Source organism: Aulonocara stuartgranti (genome assembly GCF_965226115.1).
Source record: "Aulonocara stuartgranti genome assembly, chromosome: 12".
Taxonomy (NCBI): Eukaryota; Metazoa; Chordata; class Actinopteri; order Cichliformes; family Cichlidae; genus Aulonocara; species Aulonocara stuartgranti.
The window spans coordinates 6,196,126-6,223,268 of NC_138948.1; the positions used below are offsets into that span (position 1 = coordinate 6,196,126).

Genomic DNA, 27,143 nt, shown 5'->3' on the forward strand with positions numbered 1-27,143 from the left:
CATTTTTTTATGGCTACTAATGTTTCATTCGATATTGCAGCTCTTGTAGATTCACATTAGAATTGGGAGAAGCAAAAGAAAACAAATTTTCTCAGAAGTTTGACTTAGTAAGTTGAAATTTTCAGATAATCTGAAATTTTGACTTATTTAGACTTATATTTTGGCCAAGAAATTTGGTAAATTTGTCATTTAAAGGTGGAAAATATTAAAAGAAGAAAATGTTTTTTTTATGTCACAGTGTCCACTGAAGCGTATTAAGTTCTATTCATATTCAAAAGGGTTTCAAACTAACTGCCCAAAAAACTGTCTAAAAGTTTTTGTTCAGAAACTTCCATCCATAATTTCTCGAGAACAGCAATGAACCAAACCAGCATGTGAGAGTCTTCCTTCTCTGCTCTTGTTGGCTCAGAGAGGACAGAAACAGAAAATGTTGCCTTCACTTACGATCATACAGCAACAAAAACACAGGCTCTTGTTCTGAAAGGAATGAGAGGAAGTGAAAGAACAGGTGGCAGGAGGTAACAAGACACAATACACAAACACGATGCAGTCGGTCGTCCTTGATCACATACTCTGGATCGGTTTCACAGCTCATGATCCAAACTTCAAAATAAAAGCGCATATTCTGACTCAGCAGTTTGAACTGTTTAAAAAAAAAAAAAAATAGGCAAAAACTTCCTTCAGTAAAATAAACTGGTGACTTAAACTGGATGAAATTTAACTGGCGATAAGGTAAGCTGGGCATAGGGGTCCTGTTTGTTTTTCCCCACAGGTCACTGGGAATGGCAGATTAAAGTTGGAGGTGCAGAAATCCTAACATCCTTAACTGCCAGCACTCGTGGGTAGTAGAAAACCAGAAAAGAAATGAAAAGTAAATATCTTCATTTAACTAAAGACACAATATTTCGGTTGAGAGGATCAAAACGCTTTCTTCAAAGAAACTGTTCTTATGAATTCCTTTTTTCAAAATTACCAATTTATTTTTCATTTATTTATTTATTTAAGGGAATATCTTGTTTTATCAGTTCAAATCTCAAATATATGTGAATTACGTTCCACATTTTTAAGGTGGAAACATGCCTTCAAATGCTAAGCTTATGGAGAAAAACAAAAACAAAAATTTTCTTTAGTCAAAAGTTTGAATATTGATCATTATTGTGTAAAAAGCCCTTAAATAGCTTTCTGCAATCACCTTTTTCCTCATGCACAACAAGGAAAGAAACAAAATCAACCAGAATTTTTAAAAACAGAAAAAAAAAAGAAAAGAAAAGAAAATTCACCAGGGCCATAACCCGTGCTGCGTTCACATTATTACGAAAATACGACTTTTCAACCCAAAGAATTGCTCCCTGCAGATTTTAGACTTCATAAAAATGAATAAGGGAACTCAGAAATCAGTTTTGGTGTATCAGCATTCCTAAGGTATTATTCTAAATGTTCCAAAGCCTCAGTCGTGACATGAACGCAGCACAGCGGGGGGCGGGGGGGTTGGGGGGGGGCAGGAGTTAAACATTGTGAACTTTATCAGATTTCAGCTGATTTGCTGCCTCACTTCTCTTCTTTACTCTGAGCTTAATAAGGAGGAGCAGGAAGGACCCAGGAGGACATGTGCATTATGGGTAGTGTAGTTTGACAAGAGCCAGTCAGGACTGTCTGTGAGTAGATCGGATTCTATGAGATTGCCTTGGCTTCAGGTAAGAAAGCCTCCCAGTATTTTATCAGCTGAAAGAGGAAAAAAAGTGAAGAAATATTCAGTTAGGAGACAAACACAAACACAAGGCATTTTCTTTCATTTTTATGGAAAACTTGTTTTGTTCGTTCCATCCACACTATATGGAAGCCTGTAGGTGCCAGTTTTGTTGTTTTGGTTATGGGTTGTAATTTCCTTACTTTTAACTGCATAACTGTTCCCAAAATAACAATTAAAATGGAGACAAGTGCTAAATATTTGTATAAAGCATATAACTATTTATATTCTAAATTAGAATCCGTGTTTTTAATCTTTCTTTGTCAAATAAAAGACAACAAAATTTATAGCTTGACATCAGTCCTCAGTACTCAGATATGCAATTTATTTTATCTTATATTCTAAATATGTAATTACCTTTTCTGAAAAAGTGCAATTTTCAGACAGTTTTTACACAAAAAATATGTATCTTGCTCAAATGAAAATTAAACATTTTTTAATTTTCATATCAATAAATGATATTTACAAAGTTTAACACAAAAGTTTTTTTTAATTTAAAGTTTATATTTAAAAGAGCGTTTCAAGAGTATTTTAGTTGTGATGAAAAATGTCACTAACAGTTTTGTTTACCTGCTGTTGTGTCTGAACCAGAGACTCCAGGTATTTGATAATGATTGTTTTAAAGTCCTTCACTCTCTCTTTCTGTTAGAAAATGACATAAAAAGTATATTTATTTGCCCACCTCATTTCATCATTTAACAGTTCACCGATTCATATTCACATTCACCCACGCACCTCAAACCTGCTGACTTCTTTGCGGATGGTTTTGGAAATCTGCTCAAAATCTCTCTCACCCTGCTGGACCTTCCCTTCCAGCTGAAACACACATACATACAAAAAAGGGAAAAGAGAAAACTACATTTAGAATATTTCTGTAATTCTAAATTTCATTGTCATATTTTAGAAACATTGCTGGTTATTATTAAGTGTTTAATGCCTTTCTGCAAAAGTGCAGCTTTAAAAACTGCATCATAATTAGGATTGTTCTAGATGACTGATTTCACATGCCAGTTTAAATAAGAAAAAAAACAATATGACAATACCAATCAGTAATTACTGATGTTGTTACTGATAGTTTGAAGTTTACAAAGGCATATTTTAACCAAAAAAAATCAGATTTGACTTATGTGCACCTGTAACTTGTATGTATCTTAAGCATGAAATTTGAAAATGCCCACTTTGTCTATTAAAACTCCTGCTGGAAAAGCTGGAACAGAAACAATGTTCTGAAGTAAATCCAACTGGGACTTGATTTAGAATGGGATCTATGATTTAGAATGGGATCTATCACAGGAAATGTTGTGAGCATATTTGACACATTGCAAATACCTGAACACTGATTATGTCAGTAACAGGTTCATCTACACGATATTTTTCATGCCAACATTTCTGCGCCCTAAATATAACAGGAAGAACTATTTAGTCGTACATAACCTAAAGTGTTCTATACAAACTAGTTTCCTTTGTGTTAAAAAAAAGGAATTAAGAACACAAAATAATGTTTAAATGAACGACTGACTGTGAAAATATATATTTTTAATATATTTTTAAGCTAATACAGGAAACAAATTAATGTCATACTTTTATTTTTCATCCTGATCTTTGATCCGGTGCTCATAAAGACGACTTTAGCATTTTATTTGTTTTCGTAAAGAGCTTAGACCTAAATCACATTTCCCTGTTAAGAACTGACTCAGCAGAGCTGACTTTTATACTTTACATGTTTTTTTTATTAAGGTTACTAATATTTAATTAACAGACAGTTGTAGTTCAGTAAGTCTTTAAAAAGGATAAAACAACAATGAAACTTAACTAAATTATTATCTGTTATGTGGTCATGGATAAAAAAACTAAACTAAACAAGAAAAACTATGATGTAAGCTATGAGGATGCTTATAAAGACTTTGATTAGATCAGCGATTCCCAACCTTCCTGCCGGATGTACCCCTTTGATAAGGTCGCAAATATTCTCATTTAATTCAATTTGAACCGAATACTAACACCACTAATTATATAAAAGCTAGATTTCGATGATATTTTTCAGACAACTGAACAGTCAGTCTGTAATTCATAGCTTGCTTTCATATAAATAAGGCACTTTGGTCCAGCTAGCATTGTTTATTTGAGCAATTAATAAGGTACGTTTGGCTTTTTATTTGATTTAGCTACCATTTTTTCCTGTATGCTTAACATTTAATCCACACTTAAGTTGGGCATTCTCAGTCTCAATAGCTGCAGATGGCTCAAATCACCAAAGCGAACCTGATCTGTGGTACAAGCGTGTCTGGTTGGGTATCACTAGACTACTCGATGTCACATGAAAGAGTTTGTCCATTCACTGAAAGTTTTGAGTCAACATTTGGTCCCAAAGAGAGAAACTTTAAACTGGTTCAAAACCTGATGGCTGTAAGAAAACTCTTCAGGTTGACGGTCTGATTCATGTGACGGGCCATAACAGCAAAACAGAAAAAAGGGTAACATGACAATATGCCACAAATGAATACTGATAAATATGAGAACTAAACAGCAAAGAGAAGCAACTCAAAGGTGTGAAGCAGGCGGTCGGGCAGGTGAACACAGAGATGGATGGACAGACAGACAGGGCAGGTCCTACCTCCTCAATCTCCTGGTTGCAGGAAGGCATGGCAGGAAAAATGCAACAAAAGTTAAGAGGCAGGGAAAAAAAATGCTCAGAGCTTCCAAAATCATAGAGGAAGATCCAGAGACATGAGCAAAAACACAGAGGAGAAATGCAGGCACTGAAAGGAAAGGAAATCCTCCCTCCAACACAAAATAAAAATGCTGAGCATGTCTTTACATAATTTATCAGCTTATGTCTAGTTAGATAGTTGCAGATTTAATTCAACACTTTGATCATGTTACTGTATTTTCATACGTCTCGCTCGTGATTTTATCTAATGTGACACATTCACTGGAAAATCTGAAGTATTTTATGGACTGAAATATTCAGATGGCTCTAAAACATAAATCTGTGTGTTCACTATGGAGTGATGTTAGCCTAACTTAGCATAAAGACTGGAAGGAGGAGCAAAAAGTTCACTAATTAACATGTAATTTTAAAAATGTAATCAGTGTATAAAATATTTCTAATCTAATACAAAACAGCTTGATTGTCCATCCACCAGACATTCACTAACAGCCTAAATGTTTTTCTTTTAAATGCTTTGAATACCTGTGATGTCTTTTTTGCCAGTTTTTGTTGTACTGCTCCAGCAGGCAAATGGCCAAAATGACATCATCATAAAAGATCAGTAGTAAACATGATGACAAAAAGGTTTAAAATTTCCTGAAGACATTTTTGGCTTCTTCCAGATTAGCTTTTCATGACTCATAGTTTAAAATAATCTTCATCTTGGGGGGTGCATTTGTGTTCCAGTGTACCCGCTAACTATCTGAAACAAGTTTTGGGCCCTCCCCTTTAAGGACACCCTTCCTTTAAACCAACTTTTGAACGACTGCCCCAAACAAACCAAAGGTCTGAACAGCAGGTTGGTGAGGGCTCTTTGTGCCCGAGATGACCGTATATGGGATATCTGCGCTCACTGACACCATTAAGAGCCAAGACAGATTCGAGCGGTCTGAAGCCTGAGCTTTTGGCTCACAGGGATTTTGCACATATACTGACCTCATTTGAAACTTGAGTATGCACCACTGTAACAGCATATATGTCTCAGAAAATAAGAAAAACATGTAGCCTCTCCATCTAGAAAGTTTGTGCTCTTGAAAGGCCCATCCTAATTATTTTGTATGCAAACTAAATTAGTATAAAAGATATCTCTCTATATAAATAACACGTTCGTAGAAATAAAGATGAAGTCTGGGATTTTAGGTTGTTGGGAGGAATGGTTTCCTTGCTATTTTTCTCTGTTTTACAAGAAAAATAAGTGTTCAATTAAATGCATATCATCTTTAATGTACATGGGTTTGTGTAGATGGACTTGGTGAAGATGTCTGCAGACAGGTATAGACATGAGAGTACAGAGAGGAAGTATTTTGTCTCCACTATTTATGTAATCTGGTTACTTTATTCCTTAACTGTAGTTACTCAAAAAACAAACCAAAAATAATCTGATATAAAACTGGGGAAAAACAAAACAATCAGTCAGCACCACAACCTCAGAAGGGGCATTTTTAAAAGAGTAAAACCATCCTACAGAACTTAATTTAGACCCAAGTCCCTCTGGACCCTGTAGTGCAAACACAAGCAGAACAAGTGAGTTCCTTAAAAGGCTGTCGTACCACAGCTGGAAAAGATGAAGAGTGAGCGTCTTTCACCGAGAATGGTTTCTAAATACGAACCTTCTGATCTCATCTAGTGAAGAAAGGAAATCACCACCAAAAAAAAAAAAAAAAAAGAATCTATATATATTATATTTTTGTTTTAGCTGTAATGTGTTAAACATCACACAGGAGGAAGACTTGTTTCTTATAAAACAACGTCAAGTTTCCTAAACTGAAGAAAGCCCTTAATCGAAAAATTTAAAAGTCTGTTAAAATATCCTGTTAATTTGAAAATGAACTAATTAATTATTTGGGGTTAATTAATAGTAATTGTGTGTCCCAAAAAATTCCCTTCATGCTCTTTTTTTCTTTACCTTTCAATAATAAGGATGAAATGTTGTTAAGCATAAAAATGATCAAACCATTCATGCAACTCTTTTTAAAAAAAAGACAAATTAATTAGAAAGAATAAAAGCTTTTTTAAAAAATGGGAATAAAATGACTCAGAAATGATCATTTGTGTTATAAAATAATAATTGAGTGTGGGGAAAAAAAATGTGTTGGCGCAAAAAAAAGATTATTTAGATTATTTTAGAAAAAAAACTCAGACTCCGATTCACAGACTCTGATAGTTATTTCAGTGTGTTGCCCACAGGGGGCAGTGTGGGTTAAAAATCTGACTGTTCACCAAAGACTAGTCCACATCTCTGTGACAGAGGAAACTACAGCCCAAAATAACACCAATTATACATAATTTTCATAGTTGATTTTCATCTACTGAGTCATACTGACATTAAATAGACTCTTGTATCATAGCACACTGTTAATGTGGCCATAAATGTACAAGAAAGCTTTTATTGCTACATCCACTGTGCATCCTTTTTCCAGGCAAAGGCTGTTTAAAGGCAAACTTAAACTTATGATGACATTCAGGTTTGAAGTTAATTCTGTGTGTTAGAATAAAGAAGCCAAGTGGAATATAAAAAAAAAAACCGCTGAAGGAATGAGAGGAAGTAGAAGTGCAGTAAGAAATCTAGGTCAAAATCACACACATGGGGGCAACTTTTGTCAGACTCTGTTTAGGTCAAACAGCATTCAGGTATGGATATAAAGACCCAGTCATGAGCTATTAAACCATAACCTCTGATATACTGCATTTCTTTTTGTGTGATTATTCATCTTGATCTGGAATATGGAGGTTCAGCTCCGTCATAGCTTTAAAAAACAACTTCCTTTCACTCTGACATTATATTAAAAAAAAACCAATATGATTCACTTTGTGTTGACTGTTCACGACAGCTGTTGTTTTTAACGGATGGCAGTAAAGCAGAGACCCATTAAGCTCCACAGTCAACTTCCTTCCTTATGTAATCTTTCAGAAATGTTTCTTCCACATCACTAATGCTGCAAGCACGGGCACAGAAAAACACACAAATTACCAAAAACTAATAGAAACTTAAAAAAAACCCCAAAAACAACATTTACCATTTAAAAAAAAAAAAAGAAAAAAAAAAGAAAAAAGAAGGACATCCCTGATTTTAAGTTCTCTTTAAATGAAGCGCTGGGATTGGATAAAACAGATTTACCTAAAATCCAGCAGAGCGTAGTCAACATTTAACATGATGTGTGCAGCGGTGGTTGAGCAGCAGCGGTTCAGCAGCAGCAGCAGCGTGCTGTAAAACTCTTTTTCTGGACTTTAGAAAAAGCTCGTGTGTGTTTTCTGTTGGCTGTTGTCAAAGCGTGAACCAAAACCTGACTCCTGACAGGCGGCAAAACTCTCGTCGGCTCCAAATAAATGTTGGTTGTAACTCTACTGTGATCTGTCCTCGTCTGCAGCTTCTGACAGCCTCCCCCACCTCACCCAAAAAACCCCCCCTTTCTCCACCCAAAACCCCACATCTGACAGCTGCTCGGCTCTAATGCGCAGACCCCCCCCCCCCCGACCGTCTCTGTTTGTGTGTGTGTGTGAGCTGAATCCTGACAGACAGCACGGAGGATGAATTTGTGTGGTGACAGCTTCAACAGACGCTCTAATAAAGTACTTTTCTGTTCTCTTCTGCTCTTGTTTGTCGTACCGAGTTCAAGTGAAGTCTGCGGACGAAAAGAACAAAATATTTTCACATGAATGAACCGTGAAGGTGCATTTATTCGACCTGACCGGGCATCCCATCAGAAACAAAACCACAGAGAGAGGAGAGTCGCTCCTGAACGACACCATATGTTTTTAATCATACTCGGAAGGGTTTCAGAGTAAAAACCCAACCTTAGAAAGTAATTAGACGGGAATTTGGTCCAGGTGGAATAAAGATGGCAATTTGAGATCAGAGAAAAAAGAAAAAAAAAGCGAGCAATATAAATAAAATTTTAAAAAATTATGTGTGTCGTGTTTTCATTTTGGAAACTAGACGGAATTATCAGAGGGTGACGCATCAGAGGCCTTGACTGACAGCGAGGATGTTAAAACGACGCTCCTGTGCAGGCAGCCCACCAACTACAGAAAATAGAGCTAACAGCATCATAAAAGCTGTCAGTCTTATAGCTTCAGGACCAGGTGTATTATCTTTTGGGAGAAGCTGGCTAATGATAAGGTGGTGCCAGGTAAGACAGAGGAATTTGGAAATCAAGGATTTCCTCTGAAATTTGGCTTCAAGTGATTGCTGCGTCTGAACCAAAAGCAGCAAGACCAACAGCTGGACGCCGATTAAGCATTTGGAAAAGTGACAGAAAAAAAAAGTGAACAAAACGGGTTGATTTAAAAGAAATAAAAAAGCCACATAAAATTGCATAAATTGTAAGATTCCCCAAAACACAGTCTGCAACAGGTGGATGGTGCTTCTTTAACCCCCCCAAACACAATGAAATGTCTTACTTTTCTAATATTGTAACCAAATTCAGATTATTTGCTGAAAGTTCTAATATGTAAAGTAGAGTTGTGACACTAATGCACAAATTGTTGGGCTGTAAAAAGTGCCTTTGTGTGGCAAAACAAAGATGTCAGATGACACGGTGTGGGTGTGGGTGTGCTTTCAAACTGAATTCCCATTTGTGATGGGCAAAAAGTCTGAAAATCATTGCATCAAAAAAAAAAAAAAAAGCAACAGTTTTGATGACCAGATGAGCAAAAATATCAAAAATGGGATGATCCCATGTGTTCTAATGGGATATTTTGTCATTTCTATCATAGTAAATGTTATTTTTGGTGATGATGTTTCACAAAACGACCGTCTTACCTCTTTGATCTCGTCTTTGGCCTGCTGCAGTTTGTCTGGTTTGTTGGTGAACTGCAGTTTGGCTTCAGCTTCCCGTTTCTTCTGCAGCAACATCTGACTGTCCTGCCACTTCTGCCACGTCTTCATACGGTGATCAAACACACCCTGAGCAAACACACACACTTATTGTAATTTCTGTTCTTAAAACCATCAAAAATGAACAAAAGCTCTCAAAAGAACATGAAGAAACAACTGCTGTGACCAACAAGTCTGTAATGTGAATTAGTCTAAAACCCACTTGTACCACAAGATGGCGCAGTGATGTAACCTTTATGCAGCCATTAAGAACACATTCTTATTTGTAACGATGAAAAAATGAAAATCTTATTGAAGAAAATAAGCTAAAAAACAAACAAACAAAAATGTCACTTTCTATCGTTTTATCCTCCATTTATCAGACATACAGTCTTGAGCTACATCTGGTCGCTCAGATGTAGCTCAGATGTAGTTCTACGCTTCTTAGCTCCAGCACGTCCGGATTAACCTCTCATTCGTTTGTAGTGGGAACCTTCAGCAGTCGTGAGTGGTACCTTCACGGCGGTGAGCAGGCGGACGTAGTCACCCAGCAGCTCGGAGAAAAGGTAGAAGTCAGCGTTGGCCTGGTCCTGGTGCAGCTGATCGATCTTCTCCTCCACCTCAGCCAGCTGGGACAGAGCCCGAGACAGAGCTGTGTGGTCCTCGCTGTTCCCCAACATGGCCGCCGACTTGGCAAACTGCGCCGTGTTCACGGATAGCTCTGGAGGGGAGCGAGAGGAGGACTTTAAGAGTCAGACACTTTACAGGGTCTCTACTCACAAGCAGAGGAAGAGTTCGGACATTTTATCAGAACTTTTATTTTTAACTTCTATGTTAAAAACTTTCAGGTGTTTTCTTTTGTTGGGCTTAATACAGTTTTCAGCCTCTGTCTACATACGGAAAACAAAGAAGACAGTGTCAAAGAGAACACATTTGTTTTGGTAAACACTAAGCGTACCTTTCCTGTGACAGACCAGAGACTCCACGCTGGTGTGAAGTTTCCTCAACTGAACGTCCAGATTCTCAAAATGCTGCTGCTTCTCCTCAAACCACTGACACAAACACAGACACACCCAGCCATTAAAACAGTCTTCATTTATCCAGTGTTCCCATCTGATTTTCATTCCTTACTGTTATCTTTCCTACTTTATTTCCCTTTTCTTGTCACTTTCACCTCTGCCTCCATTTCCAATTCTTTGCTCATCCAGCTGTTTCTTTCCCTCCTTATTTAATTTTCCTGCTTTGCTTTACATTCATTCTTTCCTTCCCCCAGCTCCGCCCCACTTCCAGATTTCTTTTGCGTTTCCTTACTTTATTTTTCCCCAATCTTCTGTCTTTTTGTCCTTCCTGTCCCTCCTTAAGTTACTGGCTCACTACCATCTGTTTATACTTCCTTCTTTCTCCCTCCTCCATCTTTTCCCTATTCATTTCTACCCACACCTTATATTTTAAAATGCATTTCACTTCCCATTTTAGTCTTCCTTATTTTCTTGTTTCCATCCCATCTTCCCTCCTTCTCATTTCACCCTTCTTAATCTTTTTTCATTCCTCATTTTCAGTAGTACCTCTCCACACTCTTTATTAGTCCTTATTCCCCCAGTCGAGTTTCTTCTTTCCTTCCTTCATGATCTTTTTCCTCTCTTTTCTGTCTTCCTTATATTCTCCCATCTTTCTGTACATCCTTCAGTCTCTCTATTCATCCCTCCTCCTTTCCTCCTTCGCCCCTTCCTCTCTATTCGTCACTCACAGCATCGGACTCGTTCATCTTGATGGTCATCTTGTTGACTGCATCTGCCGCCTTGTTGACCATTCGCAGAAGTCCGGCGCTGCTCAGAGCCTGAGTGCTTACAGCCCGCGGCAACTACACAACAAGCAAACAAACAAACAAACAAACAAACAAGCTCAGGTTCTCATTACCTTTATATTTATTTGGCTCATTTCTTCATACATTTCAGCTTATTCCTGCTTTTCGTTAGTCTCATCCTTACTGCATGTGTTGCGTTTAATAGCCGTCTCTTTGATTTAGATTGTTTCCACCTTCCTGATCACTTTGTTCCTTGAGTTTTTTCCCCTGCTACTTTTCAATTCCTATTGTTTCTCGTTCCGGTTCCGTCTCCAAACATCTGTGGTCTTTTCTCCTTTCCTCTCTGATTGTCTTGTCTACCACATTTTAGCTACAAACAGGTTTAATGCAGCTTCTTTATGTGCTGATCGTCTTTTACGGCTACAAAAACCATCACAGAATCCTTTGCATCAGAATGAAAAAGCTGGGACACCCATTTGAAAACAGCCTCATTTTTCTTCATTCTGGAAAAGTTTACTTTTTCCAGACATACAGGGTTTTCCTGTGACGGCTTACTCCCCCCCCTACTCCAATCTCATTTAGCAGGAGCAGCAGCAGCCGGAGGACGGCGGCGTCCCCGGGGCCCTCAGTTAAGGGGGGGACGAGGGTAAATGAGTTGAGGTGGGAGGTGAAAATAGCTTTCAATTGCAGCTCGGTGCCATTCACCCCCTCCCTCCACCTCTCCCTCCTCTGGTTGTGTTTCATTAAGCGGGCCAGACGGACCGACACGCTCGGTCAAGCGTCCGAGCAATTCACCTGTTAAATCTGTGACACAAAGCCATTTATTCTGGACCCAACGACTGCAGCTGTATCACAACACAATCCCACCAACAGTCAGGTGGGTAGCAGGGGAGGAGAGGAGGGAGCGGGGCGGTGGTAGGATAGTTTGAATCCGATGTTGCCGAGGATTTGTCGGAGTGGACAATAAAACAAGGAAACAGAAAACGCCGCAGGCTGTTAAGCCCCGAGGCAGTTTTTGGAAAGCTCTGTTCACAGCAGCGGCTCTGGGCTTTGACCTGGTTGGGACATTTTGCCACTGGTTGGGAAAAAGAAGTGAAGAGATTGGAAAAGTGAGGACCTGTTTTTTGCCTTTTTTTAAAGGGTTTTATTTGTTTTTTGCTCTGTTAGGGCAATCTACCTTCAGGTATGATTAAAGAAAGATGACATTTACATAGATGCCATTAGTTCTCACAGGCTGAATCAAAATAGTACCCTGATCTTTCAACTATGGTCATCCTGTAGCTCTGTTTCTAGCAGGCCTATGGACATTCAGATAAACAACCTTTAAGGGGAACTTGTTAGGCAAATTGTGGTGGCTCAATAACAAGGCGGCCCACCATGATCGGTCGAAACAGTGCAGATGGCCCAGTTAAATATGCAAAAAATATATCAATTATAGCAAATGAAACTATATAAATAATACCATATGCATCCAAATTATGCACGGTTTAATTTGTTTGATTATTGATGCTGAAAGAGTTTTTCAAATCAGATTGGTACAGCAGTTGTTGGGTTAGGACATCTTAGTTTCCCTGCAGTGTAATAGTAGATAGTCTCTTATGGATGTGAGGCTCATTAGCAGTTGTTGCTGGTACAACTGTAGATGCAACAGCAGTCCAGACAGATATAACACGTCAGCTAATTTGACACATTTAGCTGAATCTATTTCTAGTTTATTTATTTCATTGTTCCTGTTGGTTCATCTTTATCAACCACTTCTTATACACTTAACTCTGTTCTATGAGGTGTATGAGCACACAGCAGTTGTGTTAAGAGATTTTAGTGGATAATCCAGTGTCAGTGAAAAAAAAAGAACAAATAGGCAGCTGTCATTGCCTGTATAACTTGCACTGTTTTTAATGTCCAGCAGGGGGCGATGCCCAGATTCTAACAGTGAAATCATTCAGCTCATTCCTCTAATCGTCACTTGAGACTGGATTCAAAAGCAACTGAGAAGCTTCACAGTCTGGCACATCTTTTGGTTTTAGTCTTTATAAAGCTGTGGCTGCTCCCTTTTACTTCATTTGCGACAGCTTTAAAAGGTATATGGTTTTTCTCGCTTTTACTTATGCCTTTAAATTTTATTAAGGCCTGTTTGAATATCAAATCTGTATCAACTGCGTAGCTAGCAATCCACTAGACTTCAGCCAATGAGAGTGAACTGGACCTCTGTACAGTGTTTGTGCTGTTGGTGGATTTTGTTGAGTGAAAGTATTCTATTATGTACTTGGCACTAATTAGCAGACATCTGTGTCTGTGTAATGCACTGTGCAGGTAACCTTAGTGTGAGATAAACTTGAATTAAAATCAAGACTTCAAAACGAGACTTCATTAACGAGTTAGTGACATCACGGTGGCTAAAACCATCTTTTCTATACAGTCTATGTTTACTATTCTGCAGTCTCCAGCTTTAGCGTGATGCATCATAGAAATCCTTAAGCACTGGATATCGATACTCAGCTCCAGCTACTCATAGAGTTTGCTGCACTAAAGGTTTTCTCTCAATTAAGGTTTAGTGTGGAAGTGCTCGCCGTTTTTAATGCATGAAATACCATCTCTTGTTTGTCTGGAAAATAAATGGACAAACACTTGTGTGGGGAAATAAATAGATTTTTCAGCTCACCTGATTCAAAAGTTTCACCGCAAACAAACGGCATGTTATAACTGAACGTGCTGCTCAGAGTTTTAACTCAGTTTTTAGCGTTAAAGTAAAAATTAAACTCCAGAAATAGAACAGAGAGGTCTGACTCCAGGTTTGCAGGTTGTGTTGATTTTCTGCAGTGGAGCGTTGAAGCAGTTTCTAAATAATGATGCAGACTGGTGCCCACCGCTACATTCAAAAGACACTGGGCTGCAGGAAGTGCTGCTGTTAAAACTACATCAGTTCAGTAGGGAAAAGTGGAAGCGCAGGGATGTGATGATAATGAACAAGTTTGCTGAGGTTTGTCGGAAGTCCTGCCTGCACTGACTGACGCTGATGAGTCCAACATCTCCAAGCAAAAGGTGTAATTTTTCTTATTTACCTCCGAGCTCTCCAGGAATTGCAGAACGTCAGGATCCTTCAGCAGGATGGGATGCTTCACCGTTCTCATCAAATATCTGAAAACAAGAAGAAATATGAATCAGAAGATAAACTTTTCTTTTTATGAAGTTTAGTTTCCGGTGCCATCCCAGATGACATTGAGTAATCAGCTTCTTCTTTGACACGACTGGCTGGTGTTTAAACTCATTATTTTGCAATTCTCAGCTCTGTTTTTATACGTGCCATTCAAGGAGCTCTAATTAAAGAAAAGCACTGCCTTATGCAATGAATCCAAAACAGACCACTGGAGTTTTACACATTTTCTGATCTGACCACTGCTGTGAAATACTTATATTTGATGATGCTCCTGATATTACAACTCTAAATCATGGGCAGCTTATAGGTCAAGAACTGGCAGGATCATCAAGCTTGCAACGTTTGCATTTCAGTCTGGATTTTGGAATATTGTCTTAAAATTTATATTATAAGTCGGGGTTGTCACAGTATCAGACTTTTACTACAAATCACCATTCCTAAAAAGGTAACAAGTTAAAAAGAAAAGCATCAAACTGCAGGGAGTCAATCAGACCAGTGACAAACTCATGTCAGGGAACAGTGGTGCATGTATAGGGAGAAAGCAGGCGAGAGAGGAAGAGCAACAGCAGCAAGAAAAGGCAAGAAATTTTTAAATTAAGAATGAACACCTCAGCAGTCTCCGGAGCTTTATTCAACAATGTCACAGTACACCAACTCACTGAGTGGGTTTGTTCTGGGAAGTGAATCTTCCCTGTTGTGTGAGAGAAGCTGCAGCCGCCAGAGAAAAATAAATGATTTTAGTAATTATGGCTCTTCTTTAGTCATCTTTAAAGTGTGGCTGCAAACTTAAAGTCAGTTAAACTTAAGAGATATCAATCTGCCCCTCATTTGTTGCAAATGATAGTGACAACAGGTGTGCCAGAGAGGCAACAAGAAAACCCCCCATAAGGGGAACGGTTCTGCAGGTGGTGGGCACAGACTCTTATCCCTCCTGACAGGATTTTCTCTACTTTTGCTTTTTGCTAGTGTCCTTGTCATTACTGGTAGCTTGAGACGGGCCTGCCACCCATTCTGGTTTCTCATGTAGACCATCTTTTCATCTATTTGTTACACTTCTCGACTCTCTTATTAACTGATGCCACACCTGACCTTGAGAAATGTCTGATCCAATAATGCTAAACAGGCTTTACTTTTTCGGCACCACAGTACAAAGTCCATGTCATGTCCAACTGAGCCCATGTGAGACTAGCAAAGGTAACTGCCTGAGAACGCAGTGAGCTCTAGACGGGCAGCAGCCCTCACAGGGTGCTAATCTTTGGGCTCTGAAAGCAACACGAGTGCATGATTTAATGAGCTAAATTTATTCCACAAAGAGAGGTATTTAACATTTTCAGCACACCGACGATGGCTTCTATTCTGCCATCGGACTGTTTAATCCTCCAAAAGTTTACATTTCTATATTCTGGAGACACCCCTCCACCTTCTCCCATTGTTGGTTTGGTGTTTGCACAGCATTTGCTTTTGGAGGGGAAAAAAGTGTTTTTCAAACAACGTATACTTGTTTTTAACTTTACAAAATTCTATTAATGTGATCTTATTAACTGTGTGTGTGTGTGTGTGTGTGTGTGTGTGTGTCCGTCCATCAGGGTGGAGTTCTGAGCAGCAGCTCTGAGCTCCATCAGCTGTCACTGGCTGACCTTCCTGTCAATCAAACAGCATCAGTAAATGGCAGCAGAATGTCAGCCCCGCCCCACCCGTCCTCCCTCCACCTTACTGCTCAGCATTCAACATAACACACACAAACCGACACAAACACAAAGATGGAGGTTTTGATAATGATGCACCTGATATTTGTGGTTTAACCATCATTTATTTACAGTCTGAAAACACTAACAGCTACATTCAGTTTAGCAGCTTAAGGTTCAGGCAAATTAAAAGTCTCCTGTGAAAAAGGCCTGAATTCCACGTTTGATACAACAGCTCTTCAGTTCTTTTTTTTTTACATTTCCAAGTCATTTCTTTATATTTGTAATCCCCTGTTTAAGGTAGCTCTGTTTCTCTCACATTTTTAGACTTTTGAAACACCACACAGATTATAATTAAATACCTATTTCATCATCATTCTGGGTGAACAATGACAGAAAACAAACTGTGCAGCTGTACATAACAATAACTCTGATATAAATAAAAATTTAGCACATCTACCACAAATACAAAATATCCAGAAAGAGACTAAAAGCATCCACAAAAAAGTTGCAAATGTATTGAATTAACTGGATATTTCTGATACAGTCCTGATCAAATGTTTAAGACCACTTGAATAATGGAAAAAAGTCATATTTTGCATGGTTGGGTTGTAACAAGATTCCAAGTAGAGCTCCAACATGCAACAAGAAGAAACGGGAGTGTGACAAAACATTTTTTGAGCATGCAATTTATTGAAAATAACCCTTAAACTGAAACAGGCTGATCAAAGGTTTAGGCCTGCATATCTTTAAGAGGCCAAATCTATGCAAAAATGTGGATTCATTGTCAGGTAGTCACACTGCATGACGTTCTGAAAAAAAGTCAGGTCAGGTTGTCTAATAATTTAATCTATATTTATCCTCAAATATTCTTGACTTTCTAACACATTAAAAAACACAAAAAAAGGAAAACAAACAGTGTTTAGCAGCTGATGTGCATTTTTAGACCTCCATTAGTGTTTGAGAGCATCAGAGATAATTGATCTAAAACTGCTCCCAACGTTACATCATCACCGCATGATAATGATACAATGCAAATGTGGGCTGTGATGATTCATATTTCCCAGTAATCTGATTTCTATAGATAATAAACCAGAAAATGCTCGCTAGCAGGTCACTCATCACACACAAACACTCATTTTTCACGTTAAATGTCTGAGGACAATCTTTCATACCTCTCGAGTGCCGACCTTCTCTTCTCTACAAACTCGTTGGATGACTGGTCCTCCTTCCCCACCTTCACCTTTGTCATCCCTGCAAAGAGGAGAAGCTCATTAACATAACTGAATAACAAACAGGTTAAGGACGGGACATTTACATGAACACATGCATGGATATGTTGTCAGTTTTCTCACAGCCTCCTCATGCTTGTAGTCTTTTCCTCTCCGACATTAATATTGTTTTTCAGTGTATTAATTAAAAATTAAAACCACGTAAGTGAATATTTTGCATTAATACATGAAATTTCCTGTAAACATTATACATATTAAACTTTATATATTAATAACATTATGACAATAAATTACTATTTATTTAAAGTAATATCTTTATATATTAATAGCAGTGTTATGGACCACATGCTCTTTCATGTGCTCATTATACAGATCTACTGTCCTTTGCTAAATTAAATGGTTGGCTAGCTAGATGTATTTAAGGATATTTTTAATACAGATAATCATGCTCCAGGGAGCACAGACACATTTGTGTGTCTAGTGGTTCAGGGTTCAGTTCACAGGGCATTCCCTGACAGTTAATTTGGGGCTTTATCTCAGTGCAGTTTAACTCTGGGCAGCCCACATTATCTTGATACAAACCCTCTGACAGGTGTGACAGAAAAGCATTGTTAAGTATAGACACTTTGGACAGCGTCATAATTGTAAATTGCCAAAATAGATTTGAAATGAACCAATCCAGACGCGGTTAAAGAGCAGACCTTCAACTTGAAGTCACGGGGTTGGAATTTCAGACATTCGTATACATAGACAGTTCTGTATTTTCAGGGGTTCAAGGTAAATTCAATAAATCATAGATTGGTTTCTTTTCACATAATAAGTTAAAATTGTTACACTTTTCAAACATTTGTGGACTTCACTGTAAATGGTTGGTGAGGAGGACCCAAATGCTCTGTTCTTAGTGAGGCTGAGGGATGAGTATCACGTCCCAGTGTTGTGACTAATGACTGATTTGCTTCATCTGTGCAGGTCTTAGACTGCAGTTAAAATGAAATTAATGAAGAGATTTTTTTTATTTTTTTTGCAGATACTGAAATCTGCCCAGGAGTCGAGCAGGTGCAGCATGTCGCGCTGCATTTACTCACCTACGATGCTTTTCTCCGGTGCAGGGGGGACGATGTAGCCTATGTGCAGGTACTTGGAGGCCAGTTTACTGTGCAGACCCAGAAAGTCACTGAAACGCCTTTTTACAGCAAACTCATTTCGCTTAAACAAGGATACGGAGGTCTGAAGGAGCGACATAAAAAGAAAGACAGAGAACGATAAATTATGAGTAGAAGAAAACAACATCTGAAATATAAGTTTGGCAGGCCTCTAAAGCTTTCAGCCATCGCTGCTTTTAGGAAGAGTTAATTTAATGAATACTTTTTGTAAAAATATAACTAAAAAATTTGATTTTTTGATTAGTAAAATGTTTTTCTCCTAGCTAAAGATAACTGAACATTAAAGCAATGTTTAAAAAGAGAATGATAAGTCCCCCTTGCTATACCACCTTTATGTTAGAAATATAAAATTACAAAAATAAATGTTAAACAAAAATCAACATTATATGAATATGTTGTATAAAAATCTCACCTTGGTCGTCACTTTGTAGGCCATATATGCATTCATCCCATCACCTGGAACACACACAGAAAGCTGATTCACACTAAAATAATTACTCTAATTACTCAATTGCATCACTAGTATTTACACAAACCAGTGAAACACACACACACACACACACACACACACACACACACACACACACACACACACACACACACACACACACTCTGTCACTGTTAAAGAAGTAATTATACACCAAGACAAATATCTGACTGATGTAACAGGAATACACTGATCAGGTGCCAGACTAGTTAAACTGGTTTCATGTGTTTCCTTGCGGTGATAGACAAGCATCAGCAATTTACTGTTTAATGTTCCTTGTTTGACCTTTATATTTATTTAAAGGGACTGTGCCTGTTGAATAACTAATGACAGAGTTTGTTCAGGGATCTAGCAGGGCTGCAAAGCTCCAGTGCTAATGCTTAGTGTAATAATTTCCTGCATGATGACCAAGATTGTGATTAAGCAGACTGTTGGTGTCTCCTCTGCATTTTTCTTCATCTCTCAATTTGTGGTGGAAGCTGATGAAAACAGAAGAAGCTGATGTGAAACGGACGAGAGGAAATGCAGAGTAACAGGGGGCTGATGGGAAATGTAGGCTTAGTGAGTGAGAGAACCGTCTCGTAATGCTGCCACTAAAATCAGTTGCATTTCTGGCTCTGGGAAGCATCTCGGAGATCTTTGCGTGGATATGTTATGATGTGAAGCCATGTACTCACCAACTTTCTCTGGGTCAGACACCGATATGTGAATGTCAAAAGAATCTCCGCCCTCCTCTTCTTCAATCTACAGAAAATAGGAGCAAAACGTTTCCCAATTTTATTCCTCCAGGGAAATTGTGTTAGTGTCTGACATCAGCACAACAGCAAGATGAATATTTAATGAAGACAACAGGGAAAAAAAAATGCACTTTGTATATTTAGCAACTGATGTCCTTTAGCTACTAACCGATAATATTACAATAGAAATGTGAATCAAATCGAAAGTTATAAAGTGTAATCTGAGACTTTTTCAAAACAACATTTCTGATTTATTTATTTTTTAGACTCCACTCAACACTCAGAAGTATATGTGTGAACAATTCCCCATTCAGCAGGGATTTCTTTACTTTCTGCCAAATACTTTTTCTAAATAAATGCAGGTTTTCTTTAAGAAAGGATGAAAAAAAGTACTACACCTTCCAAAACAGAAGGAATGCAAGCTGACCAATAAATGTAAGTTTTGAAACAATGAGATTCCAATTTTAATTTTTAGCACCTTTCATGCAAAGTAACCCAAGTGGTTTACAGATAAAGAAAATAACAATACAATAAAACATTAAAATCCTCACCATTCAAACTTCTAATACTGCTCAAAATGCAATTAAAATACAACAAGGAGGCCATTCCACACTTTAGTGCCATTAAATTCAAGAGTAAGGCAGTATAATCAAAGAGGCATTGTTGGTACATAAACTGAAAGGCAACTGCTGACAAAGGAAGCTACTACTTCATTGAAGGCTTTATAAGCGAGTAATTGGAGTTCGAAGTGTAGCAGGATTTTGAATTAACGCCAACTGTCAGCATTCTTAAGGTGTCAAGTACAAAGTGAGCTGCAGTAACCTAAGTCACTTGTAAAAGTATGCGTCAGCATTTCAGCAACACTGGAGTTAAAAATTGTCTCATGTTTCGAAGTCATTTTTGTCACCGTATTAAAATGTCTAATAAAATTCAGGTCAGAGTCTAAAATTGTTACCAGATCTGGACCTTGTGCCTTCAGACAGAGCAGCTGCTTCAGTCTCTGTCTTTCTGGTATTTTAATTCCACATGTAAGACCTCTCTTTATGTTCATGACGTTCTAAAACATTTTTACGTATACAAGCAGCAGAAATATCTGACAATATTATACGTAATAATGTTGCTGAACACATACAATGAAAAGGGCCGAGAATACTTTCCTTGAGGAACACCATATTCAGTGTCACATTAACCTGCGAAACTAGTCAGGCGCTACACCACATATCACAATATTTATATGGATTTCTCCAGCACTTATAGTCATCTCGATATGCCAAAAAGATGCAATTTAAATTTGTCAAAGTAAAATAATTTAAATCTGTGCTAAACCTCTGACAGTCTACCAACCCACTGAGAGTATACCTGCCTCTTGCCATAAAACAGTTATTAAATCTGGTAGTTATTACACACAATTTGGAAATCCTTTGTTGAGATAACAAAGAAACATTCAAGAAGTTAAACGACCTGCGGGCCTTTATAATTTGATGATAAAAAATGCATTAAAATGAGCCTTTCAGAAAATGCATTTGCTCTAGAACAAATAAACAAATTTATAAGAAGAAGAAAATAGAATATAAATATGTCACAATAATAGAAGAAGAAGAATAGAATAAAATTATGTCACAGATGTTTTTGTTCTTTTAAGTCTCAAACTCATGAGACTGAAATTAATCTAAATTAAAATAAAATGTAGGAACTAAATTTTTGCTCCAATTTGAAAATACACAAATACACAAGCACTTTGTTTAAGAAAGACTTTAGAGGAACTGCTATCAGAGTATTAAAAGCCAGTTTTGAGTGTTACCTCATCAAATGAGGAGTGTGTGAACATGTCGTCGTGGGTGTGGCCAATGCGAGGGGTGATGACGGACGTGGGAGGGGTGATGGGGGTGATGGCAGGCGATGGGCCATCGGACAGCAGAACGTCTCTCTCTGGACTGTCCAACGAAACCTCCTCTGTCGCTTCTATAACACCACAGAGACACAACAGGAAGTCACTGAGACTGTGTGATTCAGGCTTCATACTTCCAATGACTCATCTGTTTTGACTCTAATGGAACCATAATTTACTAAATGAATATCATTCTGTATTCAGCAAGACGGGAATCCAGCTCATCAAAAGCTCATCGGGAACAACTTTATTGAAGTCACAGACGGTGAACAGTGAGGTCCTTTTTGCATAGATTTCTGTCCTTCTCTTTGTAGTCACTGGAGTTTAATTTTAATGTGAAAGTGAGTTTGTGGATTCCTACCTGCAAACAGATCCTCTGGATCGTCATCAAAGAGCGAGTCTTGCTTGGGTCCATTTGAGTTGGTGCTGATGTCCTCAGCAGCTAAACTGGCTGGTTGGGACTGCACATTAACACAGATGCAAAAAAGTGTGAGATCTTGTGCAACAAGGAACAAAGGAGCTTTGACCTGATGATAAATTATATCATGTACTAATTCTGTGCACAATGACATCTTATTGTGCAGAGATTTGAATTATTTACCATTTCATGCCTTGCTTCCTTTCATCACCTATTGATTTTGGTAGACTGAGAATCTATCATTGATATTTCAGTTAAATAAATACTTTATTAATATCCAAGTCTGGAGAGCTTTCTGTATTGCAAAGACTTTAATAAAAAAAAAAAGTAGTTTAAAATGTCTCGAAGTAGCATAACAAAACTGTTTTGTCTGTTTTCTTCTAAATCTCCGCTTCTACAATCAGACTTCATATTAACTCATAAGAACCCAGGGTCACACGTGTGTCATCGCCTCTTCACACATGGAGGAAAGTTCCTGTTAAAGTTCCAACTTTGACTGTCCCGAAGTTTTTTCCTGACAATAAAAATGGGTCTGGGCTCTAATGGGTTAATATGTATCTGTTAAAAGGTGACTAATGCAGGCACAGCAGAAATTTCAACAGCCTACATCTGTGTAGCAGAAACCACTGAATTCCTCTTAAAACTGAAGCTGGAGTTTGCACTTTACTCCACGTTGTTTCACTTCCAGCAAACTTCTGAACTCCACAGAGCCTGAGTGTCATTTTCACGTCACAGCAGACTGACTCAAATTTAAGTTCTTTCCTGCCAGCGCGGAAGAAAAGTGGAAGGAGAGCAGCTGCCACATCTGCACAGAAGCTGTGCAGACTCAACATATTCTACAGAAGAAGCAAGGCAAAGAAAAAAAAGAGAAAAAAGAAAGGTTCCAGCAGTGTGTATCATCCATCCTGCTGAACCACAGGACTTCCTGCCTGGGCCAGCTGCTCCACAAACACTGAAGGTAAAACTGATCGATCAGCAGCACCAACAAAGGCTGAACAGGCTGCCTCCTCCAGAGAAACAAGAGACTTCAAAGATTAGAAATGACTCATGCCTCACTACAGACATCACAAGGACTTCAGAGAAATGGGCTACACCATCACTGAATCTGATATCTTGGATTCTGCAAATACTGAGTACTGATTTGATAGCAGTGTCAAATTAATAAGCTCTATTCTTCACAGTGATGAACTGACTGGCGGTCATTTCTTTATGTGGTCATCATTGTTCTACTCAAGAACCATTTACCTGCACGCAACCAGAGTGTGCTCAAACGTGATTGTTCAGACAAGAAGAAGACACCAACAATCCTGACTACAGACTCTACATATTCATATGCAGTCTTCTGACACTTCCGTTGCTTTTTCAGGGAAGAAGAAAGTGATTCTCAGTGACCTAAACACACTCCTGCCCAGCCCAAACTGTCAACTGCACAGAGCAGTTGACAGTTTATGAATCACTTGTGTAGAGTGTGTCGCAACTTTATTGCTTTAGGAGTGGAGATTATTTTTATGTGCAGGTTTCCAAGTTTAACGCCTGATCTCTAACACGCTGATGACATGACTAGAGAAAAGGTTCCGATTAATTAGGTTTAACTGATTCACTGTTGCCTCACAACAAGAAGATCCAGAGTTCGACTCCCCCTCGAGGGTCTACCTTGCCTCGGCCCTAGCTGGGATAGGCTCCAGGCCCCCACAAAGTTGGATTGGTAGTTTAATCAAATGCCAATGTGGGCAACAACATCGAGCTGTCTCTGTGAGGGCTGTTCTGATTGGCCGGTTATTAGGGTGGCAGATGGAGCTTTCTCTGGTCAGTGTGGTGGTAAAATACTGAATGAACCACACCTGTACAAACAGAACTCAGCTGGACTCCCAGAAAGAGAGAAGTGGGAAGAACGAACGAAGGAGAGTTTTTAGCTGAGAGGACAGAAAGAGTTGAGTGTGGAGGCAGGAGGAGGAAATGAGTGATGATAACGAGGAGCTTCCTCCCTCCTTACTCAGCAAGCAAAGAGGGGTCAGAGGAAACACCGCACGCACACAAACACAGCAGAGCAGCTGCTTCCATTCAACAACTAGTGTTTCAAACTTGCACAGTTCCAACAAAACTGTGAGGCTTTAAACAAACTTTGAGGAAAATCACAGGAAACTGATGGATAATTCATGAAAACAAAACTAACCGCTGATCTGGACCCTGAATCAAAATCAAATGCGAAACTTACAAAAAATATGACTCAAATGTAATCGTTAAAGGGCCTCAATTTACTAGAAACTACAAGAAAATAGAACAGCAAAACCTGCAGCACAAAAACATGAAAATTATTGTTTCAATCAACATCTTTCTAAAACTAAAACCAAGTGTGACCAGGGGTGGGTTTTCTGAAGAACTGTCAGACTGGATCGCAGTCGTTTAAGGAAGGGGGAAATGATAATAGGAGGAAATACATAGTGGATTATGATCAGAAACACACAAGAGAGAATATGCTTCACCTTCCTGCAAACCAAAAACAAAAGCGGGAAAGAGGAGGAGTTAAAACGTTAGTGGTCACTCTGTCAGTTTACTAGTCCTTCTGAAGAAACATGTGGGCCATGAAACTGTACCCAGGCTGCTAAGATGGGGAAGTGCAGAAGTGCATCACACACACACACACACACACACACACACACACACACACACACACACACACGAGTGCTGTTGTGACACTCAAGAAAGGCAATCATCACCGGGAAGAAAAACCAGAGTGTTGACATGACAAAAAGAGGCCCGTTTAAGAGAACCTGTGTGTGTGTGTGTGTGTGTGTGTGTGTGTGTGTGTGTGTGTGTGTGTGTGTGTTTGCACTTTCCTGCTGCAGGCTGGTAACTTTGTTTCTGATTTGAGGTTCCAACACTATGAAAAGCTCCTGTTTTTCTATATGCAAATTCTTTAACATGGTTTGTAATTTGTTTTATTTACCTCTTAATCATAGAACAAGAGAATATAAATTGCTCCTTCATTCGTTTTTCTGCACCTGCCTGTTTCTATTTAGGCTGAAACACGCACCACAGTGATTCGGGTTGGTCAAAAATGGTCAGAAAGGACAAAGATGGTATAAAGAACACATCAACAAATGTAAAAGCTGAACAAAAAAGCTCTCTCATGCATGCAGCAACCTCTGGGAACAGGAGGTGCAAAAATCTATAATTCCTCAAAGGGCCACTTGGCGCTTGTCAATACCCAACTTTTTTTCCTCCCATGATCATGAAGTTAATAAGGGCACGGCCACTTTCATTGACACAAGAAGCTTTAGCTAACTGAACTGGACCTCCCGATCAAGTTGATGCTGGTGACCTCTTGCAATTATCTGAAACATAATATGGTCTGCTGTGTGGCACACACAGGAAGCTTTTGCTTCAGTTTGTTTTTAAAAATACTTTAAGCTAACCAAGCTTCATACTGTTCACTCTTCATACATCTTGCATGTCACCCTCTCATCCAAATACGTCCACTTGTGCCTCCAAAAACCTGACATGGTTGTGGCCAAAATGCAAAAAGTGAGGCTTCAAAATGGCGAGGGCTCACATGATGCCATCTTTCATTTACAGTCTATGCTTTTAATGCCATTACAAATGTTTGTGCTGCAGCTTTGTTGAGCTCCCTTTAAAAACAAACATTTTAACACTAATACGAAAAAAAAAATGATTCCGTTTTCAAACAAATCTAGTCAACACCAAAACACAGAAATGTTCAGCTTGCTGTCATGTGTCACAAAGTACTGTATCCAACCTTTAAGTCTAAGAAGCTGCAGACAACAAATATTTGACAGTAATTACTCTCTGGATATTCCACTGATCAAACAAAAGGCTGGAATAATGACCACTAATGCCATCTAAATCTTATCAAAGCCAAGCCCTATACAACAAACTAGTTCAGCATTAGTAAAACTGCCGTTTTACATATTATTACTCAACATTTTGACATTGATATTTCTTCTTCTTTTGTTTGTTTTGAGTATCTTCGGTGTCCCTTCACTTTGTCAAAAAACTATAATCTGCCTGCTGGATTTTCTGGGCTGCTTTCACCAGTATATTTACATAATTTTGACAAATAATAATTTCAAACTTTAACCACTGTCTTTAATCAGCTCAGATACACAAACATAAAGAAACAAAGAAACTTTAATCTGCTAAACTATTGTTTTTCCGTTTTTTCCAATCCGCCTTGAATGTATCATTTACACCTGTGTGACTGTCACCTGACTGCAAGAAAACACACCTCCATTGCGCTTTTTCTCAGCCCAAATAGACCTTATCGGCTCCTGTAACAGTGGCTTAGAAGGCCACCGTTTGGTGTATCAACACCTCGCATTTTTAGCCGTTTTCGTGAATGATGACAGTGCAAAGATATATGCAATAGAAGCCTCCACACACGCCAAACTTCATTCAAAAATTAAGCGATTTTAAGGTGTCCAGCCTGCCTGCTGCCCCTCCTCTAAGTTTCCATCTGTTGTCAGCTGGAGGCATCACGCCCTGCCTGCCACAGCTCCCCTTCGGCCTCCCCTCATCATCACCTCCTCCTCACCTCCTGTGTTGTGGCCGGCTCCGGGAACAGTTCCTCCCCGTCCTCCAGCTCATGGAAGTCGGTCTGCTCCGGTGGAGCGTCCCTGGCTGTATCTGCCATATCCGTCTTCTGTTTCTGCAGTTTATTGTGGTGATGATGGCTAGCAGCTAGCTAACAGACACACACACACACAGCCCTAAAACAGTCGACTGACAGGGCGAGAGGAGGAGGAGCGGGGAGTCAGGAGGTTTTCCCAGTTTGTCATGTGACCAATAAAAGGAATCCCTATGGGAGCCAGCGCGGAAAGAGAAGAGGACTCACTCCGCCACGAGTTTGTGGAACCTCTCTGCGAAAATACGAAACATAAATTGAAAGAAAAATACCTTTTCTTTGAAGTTTATTTGTATCATTATTTAATTTTTTTATTGTAAATACTATATTGAAAATTATAATAAGTAGAAAAAGTAAATATTTAAAATGGACGGATTTTAGTTCATTTAAAGAAGAAAGAAAAACCGAATTAAACTGAAATATATAAGCTAACAGTAGAAAACTACAGATGTGATTTAGTCATTTATGGTATTTTTTCTTTAAAGGTCATTTAGAAAAATGCAATTAAAAAGAAATGAACTGCTTTTATAAATGGTTTTATATAAAATAATTATGCACTATTATAACCATTGTATGTGCGCAGAGGTACTGCTAGATATATGAAAATCAAAATTTTAGAGTGTACAGATAAATACTTAATTACATCAACTAGTCAGG

At 38.6% G+C, this 27,143-nt stretch overlaps 1 protein-coding gene across 2 annotated transcripts; it reads right to left on the bottom strand.

The window, feature by feature from the left end:
- Positions 1-653: 653 nt before the first annotated feature.
- snx2 (sorting nexin 2) lies at positions 654-26,632 on the bottom strand. Of its 2 annotated transcripts, XM_082555476.1 has the most exons (15): positions 26,397-26,630; positions 21,788-21,887; positions 21,340-21,500; positions 19,479-19,545; positions 18,727-18,770; positions 18,237-18,378; positions 17,095-17,173; positions 14,140-14,215; positions 11,021-11,134; positions 10,232-10,325; positions 9,789-9,994; positions 9,220-9,363; positions 2,483-2,563; positions 2,318-2,389; positions 654-1,722 (listed from the first exon to the last, which is right to left on the bottom strand). In XM_082555476.1, the coding sequence occupies exons 1-15, from the start codon at positions 26,493-26,495 to the stop codon at positions 1,672-1,674; spliced, it is 1,530 nt and encodes a 509-aa protein (XP_082411602.1). In that variant the 5' UTR covers positions 26,496-26,630; the 3' UTR covers positions 654-1,671. The 2 variants fall into 2 exon arrangements, with proteins under 2 accessions (XP_082411602.1, XP_082411601.1); XM_082555475.1 differs by lacking the exons at positions 654-1,722; positions 2,318-2,389; positions 2,483-2,563 and adding an exon at positions 7,507-8,080 and having other exon boundaries at positions 26,397-26,632.
- Between the last annotated feature and the right edge of the window lie 511 nt (positions 26,633-27,143).